We start from the raw sequence: 22,985 nt of genomic DNA, 5'->3' as shown, positions 1-22,985 counted from the left end.
TAATAATAAGAATATGCAATATAATTAAAAAAGTATAATATGGTTATAATATAACATATTTATATAACATAATCATAAAAAAAGAAAAACATGAATAATACATAAAATGACAAAATAATACAAAATAATGGGTTTTAAAAAGAATATATTAAATTTTAATGTATACAAATATTTAGATAATATAAATAATAATAATGATAATAATAATAATCATATAAAAAAACAAAACAAAATAATATAATACAAATTGTTTGATAACATTATATATTACATAATGCATAATTATTTATATACTATAAATGTAAATAACAATAATAATATATAAATAATAATATACAAAGTAATGAAATAAAATATTTAACTAATACAATGATATATTAAATAATATATTTAAATGATATATAATACTTAAAAATACTATATTATATTAATAATAATACAATTCTATAATAAATTTGTTTTAATAAAATAATAAAAATACATAAAATCATATAATTAATTATAGATCAAATAATTCCCTTGTCTTTTTCCAGGCATGAGCTCACCATTGTCTAGCTCGGTGATGTAACACTCCTCCACTGCTCCAGACGGTGTGTGCACCTTCGCATCAATCGCTCCTCTCGCTCCGTTCAGCTGAACGGCAAACGAGGCCTCCTGGTTCACCTTCAGACCCGTCTCCTGCTGAGAGAGCCAGGCAGACGTAGTGTTTCATCTAATCTTCAGCATTTCAAAGCTGAGTATGTAAAGATGTGTCTTCCTCAGCAAGCATATTCACAACGGCCAACATAAAAACTACTTTGCCATGCTCTTTTGTCTTTCCTCAGAAACTCCCTTCGTGAAGGGAACTGCGAGTACACTTGTCTCATCTTATGATAAGCTGTTCTGTGCTCTCCATCAAGTGCTCTCACAGTCTCTCAAAGAGTGTGTTGATAAATAAGCTGCCATCCGCTCTCAAGAGTCCCTGAATCTCACCTGTCCCGCTGCTACAGAGAATAACGAGGCCTCTCTGCGTGAGTGTGTTTGATCTGGAGTCACTCACCTGCAGGCTGGTGATGGTAAGTAGGCGGGCGTCATCTGACAATGATGCAATGGGAACGATGAAAGGGCTGTCTGGGATATGTTCATCATTAAATTTGATTGACACCTCGTAGTCACCTGAAATGAAATGAAATAAATAAATGAAATGAGAGACCGAGAGATTGTAAAACACATCTGTGTATTTGATAATTAGCATTAGCACTTACCAGGCTCCTGTACTACGTAGGCCACCCCACAGGAACCGTCCTTCCTGTCCTCGAAGGAAATCTCTGCTTTGCTGGGCCCCTCAACCGCTATGGACAAACCACCAGCACCCGCTTCACGAGTCCAGATACTAAACTCAGCTAAAAATCACACATTAAAAAAAGGTTTAAAAAAATTCTGCTAATCAGTGGTCTAAAGTAATGTTCGCACTATCCCAGATAAACAGTGCCTGACTTCCTGTCAGTGTTATTTTAGGATTACTTATAGTATATATGTATATAAATTATAGTATTTATTAATATTTTGAATAAGGTTTTGTTTTTATATATCTTTTTTTATTTAAAAGTTAAAATTTTAGCTTTAGTTTTAGCAATTTTGTTATTTGCTTATTATTGTTTTTATAATTTTATTTCAGTTTTAGTACTTTTAGTGCTTCAATTTATTTTATTTCAGTTAGTTTCCAAGGTAACATTTTTAATCTAATACTTTATATAAATATCCCTAACCTAACCCTACATTTTATTTTATTTCAGAGTTACATAAATTAACGGATTTTTTTTAAAATATAGTTTTTAATTAACAATATCAATACTAATACTGCCTCCTGTCTCTTACCTGGAGCTCCAGCCACACCCCTGTCCAGTCCGGTACCACCGGCCCGCACCTTGTGGGCCCCTCCCTCCCCAAGGGGCCCCACGGTGAACTGGAAAGGGCTTCCGGGGACATGCTGGCCCCTGTATTTGACATTGACGGTGTGGGGGCCCATCTCCTTAGGCACAAAGCGCACACTATAGGCGCTGTCCTCTCCTTCTACGATCTCAGCGTCATCCGTGTTACCGCTGGGACTCGTCACCTGTGCGGTCATCTCCTGTGTACCTGATTCACCTGAGAGAGAAAGAGGGACGGCGTTGAGCGTATGAGAAAGAGAGGGAGAGACGGGAAAAGAGACAGGCACACGTATAAACCATTCCACATAAAATTTCAGGCATTTCTTCTATAAAAGAAGATGTTTTGGCTGAGCTGGCCACAGAGCTGACGGCTGCTCAGATTTTCCAGCTCGGTTCTCCTGTCATAAATGTCTGCAGTGGAAAGAGTGCGTTCACTCACGCTCAAAAACCCCATAAACACACACATACCATGACTTCATCACATACACAATAACACAAACTGAAACTTGTAAGAGCTGCAAAACTTAAAGAGATAGTTCACTCAAAAACGAATTCTGTTATCAATTACTCACCCTCAAATCTCTCAGATTTGGAACATTTCAGGCGGGTAAAAAGGAAAAAATTCCCTTTAACCAGCAATCAACGCACACAAACACACACACACACACATGCACACACCCTCTGATTGTCGGCCCTGGCCGCTGCTGAAGGGTCCCAGGCTCTCCCTGCCCAGAAATCCACCGAATACGTTCCTGAAGGGGTCGCCCCCCACCTGGGTGCTCTCTTCCACCCGCACTTCTCTCTTGGTCTCGCCTGCATGGGTCTTGCTGATCTCTGTGCGTTCTGTGCGTGTGTAGGTGTGGCTGCTGCGGGTGAAGGTACGGGTGAGTCGCTCTTGAGCCGTCACCATCTGAAACCAGTTCCCTATAGGTGAGGAACCCGGGAGACAGAGGAAAAAGGAAGAGAGGAGAAGGAAGAAGGAGGGAAGCAATGAAAAAAGAGAAACAGGAAATGCAAGCTTCCGAGTAGAATGGAAACAAATTCCGTATTCTTTTTTTTTATTTTTTTTATCAAAACAAATTTAATTTAATTCTATACAGTTTCAAACGGAACCACTCTGATTCGAGAGACAGGAAGTGACATGAAAGTGGGAGTCAGTGAGAAACAGGTGGGAAAGGAGACAAACCCTGTGTCCGAATACGCCTACTTCCAAACTACATAGTAGGCGTAAAACAGAACGTAGGTGTGAGACAAGTTGTATGTCCGAATTCATAGGACAGTAAGCGAAAAGTACCCGCATGACCTACTACTTCCGATTCTGAAGTGCATCTGATGAACACTTCACTATCCCATGAGGCCACAGTACAAGAGATGTGCATGGCAGTGAAGCAACGCAACTGACGCCGATAGGTCGCATGACAGTGACAACATGGTGGATGTAGTATGTCCAAATTTCATTCTTACTACCCATATTCATACTACACAATACATAAGCTTAACATTCGTGAACTAATAATCAAACCAAATATAGTACCTACTAGGCATTATGCAATTTCAGAAAGACTTGACTCAAGACTTGACAACCCTCCCTAGCATCTCATTCCTTTTCTGCTCACCTGGAATCTTGAGGTTGAGGTCGCAAGTGCTGCCCACCGTGGAGATAGAGGGCGCCTGCCTCTTTCTGGTAATACTCTCCTTCATTCGTCCCTCGCCCAGAACCTTCACTGTAAATGGACTTCCTGTGGAACGGCATGAAGAGTTTGAGAGTCGCCCACCTCAGAAAGCACGCATGTTTGGGGTCTGTGCAGTACCTGGCACGTGTTGGTCTGCGAATTTGATGTTGATGATGTATGTTCCGGGTTCGGTTGGGCAGTAGGTCACTTTGCATGTTCCGTCTTCCACATCCGAACAATTAATGTCAACTTTGCTTGGCCCCTCGATAGACAGACCCAGACCTCCATAACCTAATGTACAGACCAAGTGGGATTTATGCATGCTTCAATACGGTGCGCAAAAGTAGCTCAACTTTTCAGTGAACCTAAAGACTATGCATTCGAAAGTGCGCATGCACTAAGCGTTTGGGTCAAAACTGAAGTGTACCTTGGGACTAAGTGCATAATGGACACCACATGTCCTAGAATACCATTTACCTGCACTTCTGGTGTCCACGATAAACTCAGCCACTTCAAAGGTGTGTCCTTCAATCAGACCTTTTCCAAACACCTTCACTTTACTGGCATCTCCAATCTCAGACTGGCCCACCATGATCTTGAATGGGCTGTTGGTCACGTGTTTTCCATTCTTCTTTACACTGACCACATGCTCTCCCACCTCCTTAGGAGTGAAGGATATTCCTAAGGAAAAGAGCAACGGGACAGGTCTTTGTTCAGGTTTAATCAGAGTTTTTTAAGGTAGCACTATGATATCTAACAAAAGTGATAGGCCTCAGGTTTTGGCTTTACATCAAAAGGCTTTTCTGAGCTTATAGTTGATTCTCTTTGAAATCACAGGAAGGAGCTCTCAGTCTCAAATAACGTTTTTGAGACAAATCCTAAGGCATCACTAGATCAGAAAGTTTCAGTGTTTCAGAGGACTCATACTTTCTTGTTTTGGGAAACTCCAAAAATTAGTCTAGTTTCTGAAAGTGTTATAATTACATTCCCAGTCTTTCCCTTCTGGAAAAACAGACCTAAATATTAGTTATTCTTATTTGCAGGAGTGCACATAAACATTTGTCCAATTAAATACTGTCTAGAAAAAGAATGCCCTTCCCACTAAAACTACCTGAAAATCGTGGTTGATGGCCCTTCAACATGTCCTGCCTAAACACAATATGATCTGGCTTTTGTACAGGTTGCTTTATCAGTTCAGTCATGACGCAGGTAGGTGCTGGCAGGCTTGATGAGTGACTTACCGATGTGTCTGTTTGGCAGTCTCTTCAGCAGGCAGGGCTCCTCGTTGCCAGATGGGGCTCTGATACTCGCGGTCAGGGAGCTCAGGTCCGTCTCTGTGATCTTCAGAGACACGTCTGTGGCCGTGCCAACGTTCAGCTGAGAAGTCCTCATGGAGTCATCGCCTTTATCAAGAATGTGAGAGAATAAAGTGAGAAGCCATAATCAATAGTAACTTTTAATAAATATTTATATATATATATACACTACCGGTCAAAAGTTTTAGATCTGTACGATTTTTTATGTTTTTAAAAGAAGTATCTTCTGCTCACCAAGGCTGCATTTATTTGATTAAAAATACAAACAAAAACAGTAATATTGTGAAATAATATTACAATTTAAAACAGCTGCTTTCTATGTGAATATATAGTTAAGTGTAATTTATTCCTGTGATCAAAGCATCATTACTCCAGTCTTCAGTGTCACATGATCCTTCAGAAATCATTCTAATATGATGATTTTATGCTCAAGAAACATTTATGATTATTATCAATGTTGAAAACAGTTTTTTACATTTTTATTTCATGATGCTATGATGAATAGAAAGTTCAAAAGAACAGCATTTATCTGAAATCTAAAGCTTTTGTAACATTAAATACTACCCTTCAAAAGTTTGGGGTCAGTAAGAATTTTAATTTTATTTTTGGGGGAAAGAAATTAAATAAATCAATACTTGTATTCATCAAGAATGAGTTAAACTGATCAAAAGTTACAGTAAAGACATTTATAATGTTAGAAAATATTCTATTTTAAATAAATGCTGTTCTTTTGAACTTTCTATTCATCAAAGAATTTTGAAAAAATAATAATGAATGTTTTTTGAGCATAAAATCAGCATATTAGAATGATTTCTGAAGGATCATGTGACACTAAAGACTGGAGTAATGATGTTGAAAATTCAGCTTTCATCTGAGGAATAAATCACATTTGAAAATATATTAAAATAGAAAACAGTCATTTTAAATTGTCATAATATTTCACAATAATACTGTTTTTTTTATTGTTTTTTATCAAATAAATGCAGCCTTGTCAACATTGATTTGAGAAGAAGAAATGTTTCAAACAGCATATTAGAATGATTAATACATTAAAAAAAAATCAGCTTTGCCATCACATGAATAAATTCCATTTTAAAACATATTAAAATGCAAAACAAAAAAAAATATTTCACAGTATTAATGTTTTTACTGTGTTTTTGATCAAATAAATGAAGCCTTGGTGAGCATGAGAAGCTTCTTTCAAAAATCTTACCGACCCCAAACTTTTGAAAGTAGTTCTTGTTTATTTATTTATTATAATTAGAAAATATTATGCAATTATTAAAATAAGCATTCGTTGTGCGGGTGCAACCCCAGTTCCGTCACAGAGAGAAATAGAGGGGCAAAGTGAGAGTGAGACTGGAGGAGGGGGGAAACAGCTGCTTCCTGTTTCTAAAAATTCTGCTTACTACTTTTAGAAGCATTTTACAGATGTGGTTAAATTCTCCAGGTGTGATGGCATGCGCACACACATAAATACACACGCCAGCTAATTTAGTGATTCACAGACATAATGGAGAGACATAACTTTGCCCTCTCTTGTTCATCCTCTCTCTCTCTCTCTCTCTCTCTCTCTCACTCATAGCCATATTTGGCCACACGCAAACACCAACCTGTGATCTTGGCTGTAAAGGGGCTTCCAGCAATGTGCTTGTCATCAAACTTGACGATTATGTTGTAGTCTCCTGGGGCCGTTGGCAGGTAGGACACAGTGCAGGTGCCATCTTTATTATCCTTACAGCTGATCTCTGCCTTAGAGGGGCCCTCCACTGCCAAAGACAGACCTCCTGAGAGAAGATGAGAATAGTCAAAGATGTGGAGAATAGTCAAGATGTGGATAGTCTGGCAATGTGAGACTAATACAATGCGACTGTGAGGCTGCCAGGCTTGGTTTGTGTGTTACCTTCTCCAGCGTCCTTAGTGACGATTGTGAAGGTGGCAGATTTGTTGACCATGCCGTGACTCAGACCAGGGCCGTGTGCATTCACGTGCCCACTGTTAATGGCATCTACATAGAACTGCAGTGGACTTCCTGTAGGAAGACATTAAAAGAGTGTCACTTCATGTTTCCAGATGTATTTAACAAACCAAATGATAACATAACTATTACATTTCCCGATTTTAGTGCAAATGTCTGATTGTTTGGGTACCTGGTATGTGATTCCCGTCATATTTGATGTCCATCTCATGCAGGCCCTTCTCGGTGGGGGCGTATTTGACTGTCACCGTCCCGTCCTTGTTATCAGTGATGTTGGGACGGGCGGTCTTACCAGAAGGCATACGTACCTCACCTGAAAAAAGACAGAATTGTGAAGGCCCAAGTGAAAAAGAAGTGTGCTTGTAACGAATGTGCACGTGTAGTGTACTTAAAATCCTAAATATAATATAATTGAATACAATTATACAATATAATATGATTGAATTAAAAGGCCACATAAGTGTACTTTCATGATTATGCTTCTTAACACATTTAAGTACACTTTTAAAAAGTTTAAAAATAATGTTTTGTCATGCTTTTGTATAAAAAAAACCCCACATGCAATTAAGTGTCTGAAAACATTACATTCAGTTCGCGCTTAAGTACAATATTTTATTTCTATAATAAATAGTCTTTTAAAACAGCATGTCAAAGTGTACTTCATTTTCACAAGAGGCTGGTTGTCAGGGTGTTGCTTACTGGCCCAGGGTCAAAAAAGGTTTGTTAAAATATTTTTTGCCTTTGCAAGTACCTCTAATGATTATCTATTTGTTTATTAATAAATTATTACTTAGTTATTTTTATTTATTTATTATTTTATGAATAGTGTTAATACCTGTAATCTCCCCTTTTTGCACAGTAAATGGAATGACAAGATTGAATGGGCGGAGCATTGGCTCCATGGCATCCACTGCAGTGACTGGTTCCTCAGTGGCCTGGAAGAGAAAGAGATTTCAGCATCACTGCACTGCTCACTAAGGACAGTGAGCAGAAAGTGCATGCAAAGGATTAATGACTGAAAAAAAGAAAGAAAAACAGACAAGGGCCTGACTGGTTGAGCTGCAATAGATGAAATAAAAGCAGCAGCTACAAAGCCAAATAAAAGAGACTTGTGCAAAACACCGCCTCTGCAATGGGAGATCAACAACCGATTCATTAACTCTACGAATGCATGATCAGCCAACTAGCCGTTTTAATAACTTGTTAAAGAGATGTCAGCAGCAAAGCTCATGGAAAATTTTGCAAAGATGGAGGAAATGATAAAGGCTGAGGAGCAGAAAGCATTTAGGATGTTATCTGATGGCTACGGGTGGTGTGTACCCAGTGAGGGGTGTAGCCCTTGTAGGGGGCGTAGGGCTGCTGTAACTGCAGTTTATCACACGGTTCCTCAATTATAGGGATGGTATCAGATGCCTGGAGAAGGAGGTGGTCACATGTTTAGGGCTTCACAGAACACACATCTACATGCAGCTAATTCAATTCGACCCACTGAACTGGAATTGAATTGCTAAGTTAAATTCATTCTCAATGAATGAAGTACAATAAAAGTTTCTATTTGGGAGAATGATTATTTGGTAAAACACACCATGCACTGTAGCCATATTTTGGAATTATTTATGATCGTCTGGGTCAGTAAGGTTTCTTTTTTTGAAAGATATTAAAACTTTTATCAGCAAGGACACAATAAAATGATCAAAAATGACAGTACAAACATTTATATTGTTGCAAAAGATTACTATTTCAAATAAATGCTGTTCTTTTAAGCTTTCTGTTCATCAAAGAATCATGGAATATGATCAAATAAATGCATCCTTGGTGAGCATAACAGACTTAACAGTACAAAAATCTTACTGACCCCAAACTTTTGAACGGTACTGTACACAAACATATACAAAATATTTAGAATTATTATAAAATGCAAAAATCATAATGCAGATACATAATACAGAGGTGCTTACCACCACATGGAAGGGACTGTTGGGAATGTGCTCTCCTCCAAAGCGAATGGTGATGACGTATTTCCCAGGTTCTGGAGCAGTATAATAGATATCAAATGTTCCGTCCGCATTCTCCACCACATCCACGTCTAGCTCCGCCCCATCTGGAGTTGACACTTTGCAGGTGACCTTCCCCTTCCCAGCAGCCTTTGCATCCACAGTGATAACGGTCTCCTCGCCAATTTGAATGGTGGGTCCGAGCCCTGAGCCTGACCATGGTACAGCCACAAAGCAATTATAATAAAGATTACAATACATTTTCTACACCAATTACAATAAAATTTTCTACTCCAATCAGACAGAGACACAGTTATGGAGCGAATTCAAATGGGGAATTCGAATAAACTGATCCCAGATAAAAGGCTGGCAAAGATCGAAAGAGGTAACTCACCCAGTCCGTGTCCCCCAATCGACACTACACATAAACAGAAAGATTTGTTAGAATTCATGATCATAAAGGTGTGCATAAGATGCTCGGTCTTGAAAATAAACTGAGATTGCATTTTTATAAAGCAATAAACCACAAGACACTAATAATAACAGTAATGAACAGCAATACATCACTATAAAAGGCCACAAAGGGGTGGGACATAGACATCTGTAACTGACCTGTCACAAGGCATTTGCTGGCATCTCCACTGGGCAGTGCATGGATGCGGTAGGGGGAGTATGGAATCTCATCCCCGCCATATTTGATTGTAATAGTGTAGCGCCCTGTCATATCCGGGACATAGGATACGGTGTACGTTCCATCTCTGTTATCCCGAATATTGGCTTTCTTTGGCTTTCCTTCTGGGTCCTGCAAAAGGAATGAGTTGTTAAAGTGTGTTCATGCGAATGAGTATATATTCGTAGGAAATCCTCTTTTCTATTAAGTTTTGAGTAGGTGCTAAAATAAAAGTAGCAAATATTCAACAAGGCAATATTACTCATTCATATTACATATCAAGCATTTCTGACTGTTAGTCATGTAGTGGAAAACCACATGTAGGGTTTAGCCTAAATCTAATGACAGGTCAGTCCACAGTGACCACTAGAGGGCAACATTAAGGGTCCCCTTCACAGGCACAAAATGATCAAGTATGGCTGCCTGGGAGAAAGGTTCACTCTCACATCCATAGACGCTACTTTTGCGCAAGATGAAAATGTTTTTGGATGCTTTTGCTCGTGTGCAGTTTGGAAACACCCGTTTTGGTTGAAGTGAAGTTTTCTCCCTTCCTTTTTAGAATGGGAAGTAGTATGATTATAAAAAACAAGGATCATCCTCAAGAAATGACAATTCCCAAGTTACTTTCTTGCTTTTAATTGTCATTGAATGTGGTATGCATGAACCGAGAGGACACAAGATAGATAGATAGATAGATAGATAGATAGATAGATAGATAGATAGATAGATAGATAGATAGATAGATAGATAGATAGATAGATAGATAGATAGATAGATAGATCATTCCCAATTGTTCCCATTATTAGGGAACAAATATGAAACAAGGAACTAGGGAATAACTAAGGAAAAACTAGGGAATAATTGAAGGGAAAAAAGCAGTCAAAGGAGCAGGGGAACTGGGGTAGGGTGTACAGCTTAGGGGCCCAAGGCCTATGGGAGAGACGCCAGACACGGTGAGTTATAACAACAAGAGGAGGCTGAAAGGAGGGGCCGCCTTACACATCCTTTCCTAAGAATATGGAAGGGGATGGTGCCCTTTACAATGTGGTTCTCCCACACCCTCCTACCCCAGTCCTCCACATACACAGAGGCCTCTTGCCTGCAACCATCCGGACCCTACAGCGACAGCAGGGAAGAGGTCAGAGGTCAGGGCAGAGGGAAGCGGAGGGCAGGACATTGGCTGTTAAAGCACAAGTGATCATCAAGGGAAACCTTCTTGTCTTAAAACATCTAGAAAAAGAGACCTGAGCGAGTGCTGATGTCACTCACCAGTATCTGTACGGTGAGAAGACCCTCCCCTGCATCACGGGCATCAATGGTGAACTCCACCGGCAGGCTGGCTGGCACCCCGGAAGCATTTAGGCCGGGACCGCTGGCACGGACTTTACTGGCATCATGAGCGGGCAAAACCTTGATCTTAAATGGACTGAAAAGGGGGAAAATAGAGGAACAGACAAATGCAATGATCACATACTTCCTTTATGTCGAAGTGCTCTTCTCATTTCAAAACCAGCACTAAAGTTTGGTTATGTTTGGTCATACCACACATAGACTACTCATGTCATTAAGACTTGATTAATACTTTAAGCAGCCCGCTCACCTGCGTGGCACTTCTTGGTCTGCATACTTGACACAGACAGTGTACGGTCCATCTTTAGCAGGAGTGTAGATCACTGTGTGGGTGCCATCACCGTTGTCAGTGATATTCACCGGCTCTGTCATCCCTAGAAAAATAACACAGTTTACCTCTCTGATGCTTGTTTGTGCTCTTTAACCTAGAGTCATTTATAATCTAAAAATGAATTGCATTTTTAATATTGACTACCATTCAAAAGTTTTACAATTTATGAGAACTGTTTTAACTAAGGAAATATATTTTAATATATTTTAAAATCTAATTTATTCCTGTGATGGCAAAGCTGAATTTTCAGCATCAGCGTCTTCAGTGTCACATGATCCTTCAAAAATCATTCAAATATGCTGATTTGCTTCTCAAGCAACATTTCTTATAATTATCAATGCTGAAAACTCTTGTGCTGCTTAATGTGATAGAAACTGCAATAGATCTTTTCTTTTCAATATATTCTTTTATGAAAGTTTAAAACTACAGCATTTATTTAAAATATAAAAAAAATTTAAATGTCTTTACTGTCATTTTTGATCAATGTAATGCATCCTTACTGAATACATTTATTAATTTCTTTGAAAAAAATCATACTGAAACTTTTGAACGGTATTGAACAATACTAAATGTTTCTTGGATGTAATGCATGCCCCACATTGATAAAAGCTATTTATTAAATTCAAACTCTGAAATTTAACAGTACAAGAACAAGGCAATTGCCACCGAATGCTTTGAAATTGGCAACAGAAGAAATCCTGTGAGGGGAACTTGCTTCTAAATCACTTATGATGTATATATACTAAGTATGAATATGCATATATACAACTTCTTCAGACTAGCTAAGCACACACACTTATACTGTTTACACTTCAAAGACTTTTAAGTCAATTTTCTAGGCATTCTAGTAATTCAATTTCTAAAAGCTAAACTGAAGCACGTATATACTTCAAGGACCTTGTCCAAACACGTTGTGTGTTTTTCCAGTTTATTTTCACCTGTAGGTCCATACAGCAGCACCTCCAGTGGGGCGACTCCAGCCTTGCTGCAGTCCACAGTGAAGGTCTGGGGGACATGGGCTCTTACTCCACTGCCCAGACCAGGACCAGAACACTTCACCTTACTGGGGTCCACCAGCTCCCTCACAGGCACCCTGAATGGGCTACCTAAACACCCACAGAAATTATACAGTTACAGATTTTCTTCATAAAATGATCAAACAGACTCTGAGGTATGAAATACTCGAGCTTTAAATCAAAATGTCATGATTATTTGCTTCTAAATGTCTTAATCAACACTTCAGCGCTCTCATATTCTCTAACTGCTAAAATTCAATGTCAATGTCTAATTAATGTGTTGAGTTCACTCAGAAACAAACCATGGATGAATTAGACAGGAGGAAATTACATCATACCTGGGATAGGCAGGCCTCCGAAAGTGATGTTGACATCATATTCCCCAGGAGTGAAAGGAATATACTCCACACTACAGCTGCCATCTTTGTTGTCTTTACAAGACATCTTAGCTTCTGATGGACCCTCAATGGCCAATCCAAGACCACCCGTGCCAGCACCCCTGAAAGAGAGGACATATACAGACAAGTATTAAAGATTTTCACAGCAAAACTATTCATATAGTGCATGGTTCCTCAAATCCAGTCCTGGAGGGCCACTGACCTGAAGAGTTTAGTTTCAACCCTAATTAAGCACACCTGAACAAGCCAGTCAAGGTCTTCAAAGTTACTAGAAAATTCCAGGTAATGCTTGAGCTAAACTCCGCAGGACAGTGGCCCTCCAGGGCTGGATTTGAGGAACCCTGATATAGTGTATGCTGCTTAATTTTCCATCATTAAAATTATAGGACATAGAAGGTATTTCAGCGGTCACATTAGCGATATTTCAGAAAATGTTATTATGATGTATGCAGCACAGTTTACACAGGAGACACTTTAAAATCAAACATGACCAATTTGCATGACCAACTAGAACATCGAAATCTGCGTGGGGAACTTTTTCTCCCTCATGCGAAACTTCAGATTGTGCGGATTCCTACTGATATTACTGCAGAGTATCGCTACCGGTGACCACCTTACTACCTTAGAGTAAGCAACTATTCAACATGCACAGTTTGGTTTTAAAATCTTTTATGGTATGTATTTCATACTGACACTTCAGACTTGGTTTTTCCAAATTAGCCCTTCATGTTCATGTTCAAAGGACGTTCATAGGAATATGTACCTGGTCTCCACAGTGAAGCGGTTGGATTTGTTGACCAGACCCTCTTCCAGACCAGGACCGTAAGCACGTACACGGCTGGGATCACAACCTTCAGTCACCGCCACCCTAAACGGGCTCTTGAGGACAGGTACGTCATCATATAGCACCTCTATGAGATGCACACCTGTCCAAACACAAAAATAACTTATCTATATATATGAAGCTGGAAAGTACTTTCTCATTCTGGCAAGATTCGATTTGACTGGTTGACTTTAAAGGTGCACATCTAAAGAACTACCACCTTTAAAGAAAAAGAAAAGAGAAAAAGAGAGAGTGTGTGTGGCCATATAGAGAGACTGTGTTTTTCTCTCAGTCAATAGTTGTGATGGAATATTATCAAGGCATCATGGGAAAAAAAAAGACATCAGCAGGCTCTGCTCAAAACACAATGAACAATGAATGAATTTCCATCTTACAACATTGACCCCCACACAGAGCAATCAATACAGCAGCCGTGCTCAGAATAGCAGACCGCTCTCTCTCTCTCTGTGTGTGTGTGTGTGTGTGTGTGTGTCATGATTCTCAGGGAGGAAAGAAATGCCAATATAGCCTGTTAAATTAATGATTAAAGATTAGGGCAGACACTTATACCAGCTTACCTCAGCTTTTTTAATTTTAATGATCAGGCTTTACAAAATGACACATCAATTCAACAAAATTACTGGATATCTTACCATCCTCATATGCGGTATACTCTACTCTGTAAGTGCCATCTGCTTTGTCAGTGATGTACGCATCAGTGCTGGCACCTGATGGGTTAACAATACGAACTTTGATGTGGTTTCCACCAATCTTGTTGTGAACCCGAGTGTCAACAACAAAGTGTGTAGTGACCTCTCGGAGTACCCCTGTGAAAATATAGCAGAATTTGCTAAGCACAATGGTACTAAACACATTCAACCAAGTGTGATTTTAGATGCCCTCCTTACCTCTGGGCTCCACTCCTGGACCATAGACCTTGATTCCACTGGTATCAAGAGCAGGATCCACTTGTACCCTTGCAGGGAACTTAGGAACTGCATGTCCTCCATATTTGATCGTGATGGTGTACATTCCGTGGAAAGGAGGGATGTAGGTGATAGAATAAGTTCCATCGCTGTTATTCTGGACATGAACCTCTGCCTGCGTTCCTGAATCTGAAATAATCTCGATGGTCAACTCCGCCTCCCCTGCTTTAGAGCAGTCCACCGTGAACGACGCTGCTTCATTGACCTTTCCTCTCTCCAACCCTGGTCCACTAGCTGTAACCTTGCTGGGGTCGAAGACGGACTGCACCATGGCTTTGAAGGGGGAACCAGGGATGTGAGCATCAGCAAACAGGATGTTGATGGAATATTCTCCAGGCTCAGTGGGCAGATAGGACACAGAGCAAGATCCATCTCCATTGTCCTGGCACTCAATCTTTGCTTCACACGGGCCCTCCACAGTCAGCCCGAGACCCCCTGTACCTGCGCCTTTAGTGTCGATGGCAAATGGAGCGGGTTTACCCACAATGCCACCCTTCAGGCCAGGGCCATAGGCTCGCACCTTGAAGTGAAATGAGACAAAATTGTGGTCAAGATTTCCTTTCAATAACGTATCAAACCAGAATTGTTAGAAACTTTAAAATAATCAGGAATTAAAAAGTAATTTAACCTGAAAATGAACCAGAAAATATAATACTTTAATATAATTATATTATACACGTGGTATATGTGGTAAGCTTAATAATAGATTCAGGAACGCTGGAATTTTAAACAATTAATGCACACCTAAGTTGTAATGGCCACTCTGTGTGTGCATCGAATTTTCAATAATTCAATGATACAACATGCTTTAACAGTGCTAGAGGACAGTCCAACATTTTTCAAAGTCAGACGGTATCATTTATATCCATTTATGGTCAGAGATCTGTATCTCTTTCGGTAATATACAGACAAATTATCTAATGATCCTCAGTGCGACCTCGGCCCAGTGACAGAATGGAGCAGCCATTCTACATGCAGATGAAGTACCATGTTTGGCACACTACACTTGAGTTCACCTCTCCCAGACAGATTAATAAACACCAACTGTCTTCTAATCATTTCCAACAATGGCTTAATGGCCTTTTGTGTTTGTTTTAGGCTTCTTCAGTGACACAACTGATATACAATCTGGAGCATCTGGCTCACGGAAAAAGAAAACGCTCACTGGAACAATCCAGCACTGTAGAGAACAGGCATACATACAAACAAGAAAAACACACATAAAATTAAATTAAATTAAATTGGTTTACTTTGGAACTAACATTGCTGGAATAAAGAAACAGGAAATTTCCTTGCACAGAGGATCAAGAAATTATGTTTTATAAAATCTGGTTCTAGTTTAGACTGATCATTCTGACTCTGGTTAGTGGCTCTGAGGAACTCTCTGAAGGACTTGTGAGGTAAGGATTGTTTTTAGCCTTAAGCTTGAGAAAGGATCCTAGAGTGAATCGAAATGCCAAAGCACAATAAAAGCACTGTCTCCATCAACAGAACACTGATGAGATCATTTAGGTAACAAATATTTTATATTATTTGCAGTAATCAGGAAAATTACGGTTCAATAAGACGATGACATATAAACAAACAAATCACATTCTCCTATTTGTGACTCCTACCTTTGAGGGATCTGGAGGCATTACCCCCTCCACCGTGAAAGGACTTCCTGGCACGGGGTTTCCATCATAGCTGATGTCAACTTTGTAGGGCCCCTCTTCTGGCGGAATGTACTTAACTGTGTGCACCTCATTGGATGCTCCAGATTCCACCTTGCATGGGATTGGCCGGCGAGAGGGTGAGGTAATCTTGACATCCACCTTTCCTTGACCTCCCGCGCCATGTGTATTAATGGTAAACTCCTCATCTTTCCCTACATCCACTTCTAAACACGCAGGCACAAAAAATATGAACAATATGTTCAATCAACATAGTTATTATTTCAGTCCGCACATAAATAGCCTGAAGATTTGACTTGCTGTGGACTTACTGGTGTTGAGTCCTTGAACTTTGACCTTGTTGAGATCCAAAGGAGGAGCGATAGTAATGGTAAATGGGCTTTTGGGGATGGGGTCACCACCATGGCACACAGATATGCTCATGTTACCCTGGATCACACAAAAAAACAGGACTGAGCAAGATGTTTTATAATACCATAATAGATTTATAATACCATAATAGCATGTTACCACATGGTGTCCATTTTTATGAAACGTAACCCACTGCTGGAGCATCTCACCTGCTGTAACGCAGTGTAGCGCACAGTGAAAGAATAGTCATGGTTATCAATGATCTCAAAATCACTGACGGCTTCTCCTTTCCCAGCTGCGGTGAAAATAACCTCAGGTGTGGCCTTGCCTGCTCCTTTAGTGTAGATCGTGAAGTGGGTCGGCTTGCCCACTTCCACACCTGTGATAGAGACACATAACATGCAGATGAGATGAGCTATTTTTACCTACTATTTTTCTAATTTCAGTTGCTGGAAATGAAACTGACCTGTCTTGCTGAGCCCAGGACCCTCTGCTTTTACCTTATTAGCATCATGGGATGGATCAACTTTGATACGGAAGGGGCTGATGGGAATTTCCTGTTAATTTGTTAAAAACAACACAAAAAATGCATTTTTAGAACTCAAATAACAAACCGAATAATTTCATATTATAGACTAAGACTGACCTGATCCGCAAAAAGCACCATGATGGTGTAGCGTCCGGCTCCAGGGGGTGTATACTTCACTGTGAACGTGTCGTTGTCATTTTTAATGATGTCAAAATCAATATCTGCTTCGGCAGGTCCCACCACGCCAGGAGCGCACTTAATCCCAATGCTAACATCTCCTAAGGAGTCAGAACAGATATAAAAAAGGAAATAAGCTCTATTTCCAAATTTCAAATGTGAGTTTAAATAACATTAGCAGTCATGTTTGCTCAGACCTTGTCCGGCCTCACTGCAGTCCACAGTAAAGTATGTGGGTTCGTTGGCCTTCAAGCCAGTCTTCTCCACTCCTGGTCCATGAACCTTCACATTCTCTGGGTGACTGCCTTCTCCAATGGTCACCTGAGAAATGAAGAAAGACCATAGTTACATATTGTAAAACTAAGAAGTGAAAGCTTTTGGAGGACAGTGGTTCTAATAAAGCTATGATCCAATATGGAACCTATGATCTAACATGATCGTGAAAAGGGAAAGTGTGAAATCTAACACTGGAAAAATGTGGTCATGAACTTTCACTGAAAGGCTGAGCTGTTGTAGATCCAATTCATGAAAGTTCTTGACAAACAGCAACATAAAAATGTCATCAGTTGGCTGAAATCTGCCTGTTGACAGTGAGCTCTCACCCTGAATGGACTGTTGGGAACATTGACCTCTCCCCAGGTGATGATGATAGTGTGTTTGATGGGCTTGGTGGGTATGTAGACGCAGAAATATGTACTGTCACCGTTATCTGTGATCTGGATATCGATGGGGAAGCCTTCTGAGTCCTTGAATAAAAGAAGGACAAACACATTTTGTACTAGTGAAGTGAGGCATGAGGCATGATGCATCTGGGACTTGTATGAAAATGTACCTGAGCATAAATCTGTAGATGTCCTCTTCCAGCTCCACTGGCGTCAATTGTAAACTCAGCAGGTTTGTTTACGATGCACCCGGTTGGCTCCAGCCCGGGTCCGTAACACTTAACCTGCATAAAAAAAGAGTTAGTTCAGTTACCGCTGTCATTTATTATTCCCAACAAATGTGCAATCATTATTATTAGACCTTCTCAGGGAAGACGTCATTGGCTGCAGGGAGGATGTGGGCCATAAAGGGGCTGTCTTTGATATCTTCATCATCACAGATGACATGGACCGCATAGTCACCTGGCTCGGTGGGCCAGTACAAAACATCACAAGATCCATCACCCTTGTCATCACACTCTATTTTAGCCTGCGAGGGGCCTTCGATGGAGAAACCTGTGCATGGAAGTGAGTTTTCGACCATTACCAAGGCATCTCATCAGACTATAATACAGTGGTTCCTGCACTTTCCTGCAAAGTTTAGTTCCAACCTTTCTCATAAACACCTGCCTGTAACTTTCTAGTAATCCTGAAGGCCTTGATTAGCTTGTTCAAGTGCGTTTGATCAGGGTTGGAGCTAAACACTGCAGGAAACTGGACCTCGAGGGCCAGAGTTGAGAACCCCTGCCATAAACACTAGATCGCTGCATACAACACCAGCTCAGGAGGCTCAATGACGTTAAAAAAGATTCTTACCCAGAGTTCCAACCTCTGTGCCAATGGCCTCAACCACAAAGTCAGCTGATTTGCCCACCATGCCCGTCTCCAGGCCTGGACCCCATGCCCTCACCTTCTGAGGGCCTGCATCTTCACTTATGATCACCTCAATTGGGCTAAACACACACACATTTTGATCAGAAGTGAGAAGTTTGTACATGATAATCTGCATAATTCCTAGATTATCTCTGTAGTAATTTCCATATTCTGTTTAATCCTTTTAAAATGGATTTCAATATGTTCCTTATAAGTGATGCGTAATAGATATCAAACTGTACAGGGGTCTATAAGCGCCCTTACCTGCGGGGAATGGCATGGCCACCCCAAGTAATGGTGATGATGTATTTTCCAGGGAAAATGGGATAGTAGTCACATTCGTACACACCGTCTCCCAATTCTTGTACTTTCACAGGTTCATCGCCACCTCCTGAAAACACAAAATTTCATTCAAACTAACAAATTTGCAAAGCAATGCTGATTACAACAGAGAAAAATTAACAATTGTTGCTTTAGTAGAAACAGCTGCACGCATACTTGGCCCTTTGACTTGAACACGTAGTTCTCCACTGCCTGCTCCCTTCGTGTACACTTTAAAGTCGGCCACCTCCTTCACACGCACACCCTTGGGCTGCAGGCCACGTCCAATGGCCCGACAGGCATTTGGGTTACTCGCTACAAAGAGGAAAGAGTGTTTTTTATTTGTTGTTGTTGGGTAAAAGGTAAAAGACGGCAAAAAAGACCCATACACACATGAACGTAGAGGTTGTCGAAGTTAGTTGAGATTATGCATGAACCAGCACATGGACCCAGCCAAAGGTACGAGCAAGAAAGAACAACCAAAGACAGAATGTTTCCTTTACAAGCCTATGACAATGCAATAAGCAATCTCATAAAGAACCCATTAGGAATGTAGTTAGAGCACTAAAATGAAAACTACAGGCAAGCTGATGTATGTTTTCAAGAACGTATAAAAAGACTTAAACACTATATATACAATTAGTTACAAGAACCAGCTGTGAAAAATATAACCAAACTTTAACAATATTCTGCTCAAATAAAAAAAAAAATTATTTGAAATACGCGGCCTACTGTTGGGGTTTGGTGTTTAACCCACCAAGTCCACTAATGAGCACTTTTAGAGCAATAAAATGTCTATTAAAAGCAGTCCAGCTAAGTTCTCTAAGTGCTTTCTCATATCTGATCAAACAAATTCTTCTCGCAGTATCTGTTTCTTCCAGCGCTGGATAAAAAGGCAGACAAAAAGTCTACAAAATAATGTTAGGTGGAAAATGTGGAAAAAATGAATTGAATAATTGAGTTAGTTACTTTATTGTATATTTTGGTTGTCAAAGCATTCCCATTCCCAGTTAGTATTTACGGAGCAACATGGCCAAATCGAGCAACTGCAGAGTTGATGATGATGATCATGATCATGATGATAATGGGATGAGGATGATGATCTTTCAGACGGTCACTCAGCCATTGGCTCTTCTGATGCCAAACCAAGTGATGGCATCTTGACTTTATGCTTTATGCTTAATATGCTTTTAAAATTGCAGACTTTTAAAAAACAGACCCAATGTCAGTTCAGGTTACAGTGAGTAATTTAAACTTAGGCTGTTTTTAACACAAAAATAAAATTAAACAATTCATATCTTTAGTTTAAATCAATTTGTTACTTTTGTTAATTGTATTTATTATTATTATTATTTAAATAGTTCATTAATAATAGGATTTAGTTAAATTTGTTAAATTCTGAGTTATTGAATCAGAAAAATATTAGCAGAATCAAATCAAAAGTGATCCTGGAGCTTCTGGTAAGTGATCATCCAGTCCCACCAGTGTAAGGTGGCTCTTTTTCTGCGTCAGTTAAAACAAGACCAGCAGCAGCATTTGCAACACTTGTCTAATCCTCCTCTTATTCATATTCACACTCTCACTTTTACTCACACACACTTTCATCCCATCACTTCCTGTCTCTATCTGAGCATCCTGTTGATTTTAGCTGCCCCAGAGGGCAAAGCGATAGCGCATGCCAACGAGCCAGAGATGGTGTGCCCAGGAGGACACATCCAGGGTAAGGGGAGGAGACAGTAGAGAGGGGGCCAAGCTCGAGCAGGCATCTGCCACACCCCCCGGGTGGCCCGTACTAACTTGGTCGCCTGGGTTTGGGTGGTGTTGGGGGAGGCACTTTCTTGGCCTTTTCTGAGGGCGGCGTGCGTATAGACTGAGGGATTATCTGAACCGGTGAGCCGATCTGCCGGCCGCTCGAAGGAGCTAGAACAACACACACAGGCGAAAGGAAAGAGGAAACACAATAAAGCGTTTCGTCATCATCGGGAGGGTGGTGGACCCCTGGAGCAATGAGCACGGAGCTCAAACCAAACAACCTGGTCTTAGTCAGTGCCACAGAGAGCGGATCTCTCTGGGAGTTGTCCAGTATTAGCATGCTGTCAATCAAACAATCTGAAGTCATTAAGGTACAGTCACATTAGCGAAATTTCACGGGCAAAAAAGGTCCATAGTCTATTGTCAACAGTATAGCGCAGATCACACTGAAGTCACTTTCAAAACCAGCAGCTATCTGTTGGTCAGTAAGGCGAATTCATGTAACCAACAATGAGTGAAATTTGTGTGCAGAACTTTTTTGCCCTATTGGAAAGATTTCGCCGAGCAACAGTAAATGTGACTGCACCTTTAGAAGGGTAAAATAAGCTCTTTAGGTGCATAATGCCCCAGCTGAATAGGCCAGCTTACTGTAACTTGTGTTTTGGATTCCGGTCTTCACTCTAATGTCTTTACCAGTTTTCCTAACTAGCTTCAACAGCAAGCGAACCAACTTTACCGGAAAAACAGCTGGTCTTAGCTGGTCTTTTCAGCTGGGGCAGTAGACATTTTAGAATGGAATACTTTTAATGCAGCAAAAAACAACAAGTCGAAGGCTCAGGCAAAAAAAGCACTTGTTGTTTTCTTGGTGCATTAACAGCTTTGGTGTTAAATAATAATGTGACTGTGACTGTGACCGTAAAAGAACTCTGCAGGACCTCTAGCTAATAAGGTTACATATTTTCAAGGAATTAAGTCAGGAAGTGAGGACATGGGTCTCACCCTCTGAGATGTGAACAGTGAAAGGACTTCTGGGTATTTGTTGGCCAGCGAATGTCACATATATAGTGTGAGGGCCCTCCAGAATGGGGCCGTAGGTGCAGCGGAAAACACTGTCGCCCTTGTTTTCCAGAATGATCTCCACCGTGTCTCTACGACCCTGAGAGTCCACAATGATCACGCCGACATCGCCTGCTCCTGCACCTGAGGGGTCACAAATACATGAAGGATCTTTATTTAGTCTTTAGCTTTAGAGTAAACAGCAAACAACATTGTTTTCCTGACATTACCTGCTGTGTAGATGTCAAAATACGTGGGTTTATTGGCCACGTTGCCCACCGGTTCCAAACCTGGCCCACGGGCCTGCACCTTGTTTGGATCTCCCAATGCTTTAGACACATTTACCAGGAAAGGGCTCCTGTCAATGTCCTGTCCAGCAAACAACACCTTCACCTGGAGGAAGACAGAAATATCCCTCAGATTGAGTTACTCCATTTCATCTGCCACAGTTTAAGCACCCTTTGTCACATCTTACAAAACTGCTATCAAGACCCAAAAAGATTGTAAAAATCATTCATCTTGAAAATATGACTGGAAAGTGACGACAAAAGCCACTGTGGATTGCTTATTTTATTAGTACCTTATGAAGACCCTCCACTTTTGGAACATAGACCACAGAGTAGCTCCTGTTCTTGTCATTGTTGGGAATTACTCTAGCCTGCGAAAAAGGACATATTAGTAAGACATTCACCAGTTAGTTGTCAAAACATACGTTTTTTGTTTTTTTTGGTCTTGTGTACAGCCAACTTGTGTAAGATTCAAGTATGCTTTATAAACAGAAAGCAGAAATGTGTAAATCATATTATATAATTTAGCATAATGTTTATAATTAAACGTTTCAAAAATATAATTTATCATTTTCTTTATTATAATCACATAATCTAAGCTTTACTATCTTAAAAATAAAACAATCAAAATCTCAGTTGACACTTTTAAATCTTCATTTAAATGCAAGACGTGTAGTGGTATTTATGCTGATTTTATTCGTATTATTTTATTTTATTTACACACATATTTATTTAGATTACTGAGATTAAAATAATGAAATTATTCATTTTATTACATTTTATTATTATTGTTTTGTTTTTTTTAGGTTCAATGAAACAG

General features: G+C 40.1%; 1 protein-coding gene across 7 annotated transcripts in view; it reads right to left on the bottom strand.

The window, feature by feature from the left end:
- Positions 1 to 22,985, bottom strand: part of flncb (filamin C, gamma b (actin binding protein 280)) — a 51,173-nt gene that overhangs the window by 3,277 nt on the left and 24,911 nt on the right. The window contains exons 6-45 of one of the 7 annotated variants that reach the window (XM_084406310.1): positions 22,459 to 22,536; positions 22,109 to 22,271; positions 21,822 to 22,022; positions 20,868 to 20,990; positions 19,248 to 19,385; positions 19,014 to 19,140; positions 18,693 to 18,829; positions 18,199 to 18,392; positions 18,008 to 18,121; positions 17,778 to 17,921; positions 17,373 to 17,496; positions 17,116 to 17,276; positions 16,936 to 17,026; positions 16,679 to 16,848; positions 16,430 to 16,547; positions 16,062 to 16,324; positions 14,368 to 14,965; positions 14,113 to 14,286; positions 13,400 to 13,562; positions 12,577 to 12,737; positions 12,161 to 12,328; positions 11,142 to 11,265; positions 10,811 to 10,967; positions 9,484 to 9,673; positions 9,266 to 9,289; positions 8,836 to 9,083; positions 8,198 to 8,290; positions 7,713 to 7,812; positions 7,050 to 7,190; positions 6,803 to 6,931; positions 6,513 to 6,686; positions 4,825 to 4,986; positions 4,061 to 4,264; positions 3,722 to 3,874; positions 3,527 to 3,649; positions 2,589 to 2,834; positions 1,858 to 2,127; positions 1,245 to 1,382; positions 1,040 to 1,155; positions 546 to 681 (exon numbers count right to left, since the gene is read on the bottom strand). In XM_084406310.1, the coding sequence (XP_084262436.1) occupies positions 546 to 681; positions 1,040 to 1,155; positions 1,245 to 1,382; positions 1,858 to 2,127; positions 2,589 to 2,834; positions 3,527 to 3,649; positions 3,722 to 3,874; positions 4,061 to 4,264; positions 4,825 to 4,986; positions 6,513 to 6,686; positions 6,803 to 6,931; positions 7,050 to 7,190; positions 7,713 to 7,812; positions 8,198 to 8,290; positions 8,836 to 9,083; positions 9,266 to 9,289; positions 9,484 to 9,673; positions 10,811 to 10,967; positions 11,142 to 11,265; positions 12,161 to 12,328; positions 12,577 to 12,737; positions 13,400 to 13,562; positions 14,113 to 14,286; positions 14,368 to 14,965; positions 16,062 to 16,324; positions 16,430 to 16,547; positions 16,679 to 16,848; positions 16,936 to 17,026; positions 17,116 to 17,276; positions 17,373 to 17,496; positions 17,778 to 17,921; positions 18,008 to 18,121; positions 18,199 to 18,392; positions 18,693 to 18,829; positions 19,014 to 19,140; positions 19,248 to 19,385; positions 20,868 to 20,990; positions 21,822 to 22,022; positions 22,109 to 22,271; positions 22,459 to 22,536 (6,538 nt within the window). The remainder of the gene's footprint in view (positions 1 to 545; positions 682 to 1,039; positions 1,156 to 1,244; positions 1,383 to 1,857; positions 2,128 to 2,588; positions 2,835 to 3,526; positions 3,650 to 3,721; positions 3,875 to 4,060; positions 4,265 to 4,824; positions 4,987 to 6,512; positions 6,687 to 6,802; positions 6,932 to 7,049; positions 7,191 to 7,712; positions 7,813 to 8,197; positions 8,291 to 8,835; positions 9,084 to 9,265; positions 9,290 to 9,483; positions 9,674 to 10,810; positions 10,968 to 11,141; positions 11,266 to 12,160; positions 12,329 to 12,576; positions 12,738 to 13,399; positions 13,563 to 14,112; positions 14,287 to 14,367; positions 14,966 to 16,061; positions 16,325 to 16,429; positions 16,548 to 16,678; positions 16,849 to 16,935; positions 17,027 to 17,115; positions 17,277 to 17,372; positions 17,497 to 17,777; positions 17,922 to 18,007; positions 18,122 to 18,198; positions 18,393 to 18,692; positions 18,830 to 19,013; positions 19,141 to 19,247; positions 19,386 to 20,867; positions 20,991 to 21,821; positions 22,023 to 22,108; positions 22,272 to 22,458; positions 22,537 to 22,985) is intronic. The other 6 variants (XM_084406311.1, XM_084406315.1, XM_084406313.1 and 3 more) reach the window with 6 other exon arrangements.

The sequence above is a fragment of the Rutilus rutilus genome (genome assembly GCF_951802725.1).
Source record: "Rutilus rutilus genome assembly, chromosome: 4".
NCBI classification, from domain to species: Eukaryota; Metazoa; Chordata; class Actinopteri; order Cypriniformes; family Leuciscidae; genus Rutilus; species Rutilus rutilus.
This window is presented reverse-complemented; position numbering and strand designations above follow the sequence as displayed.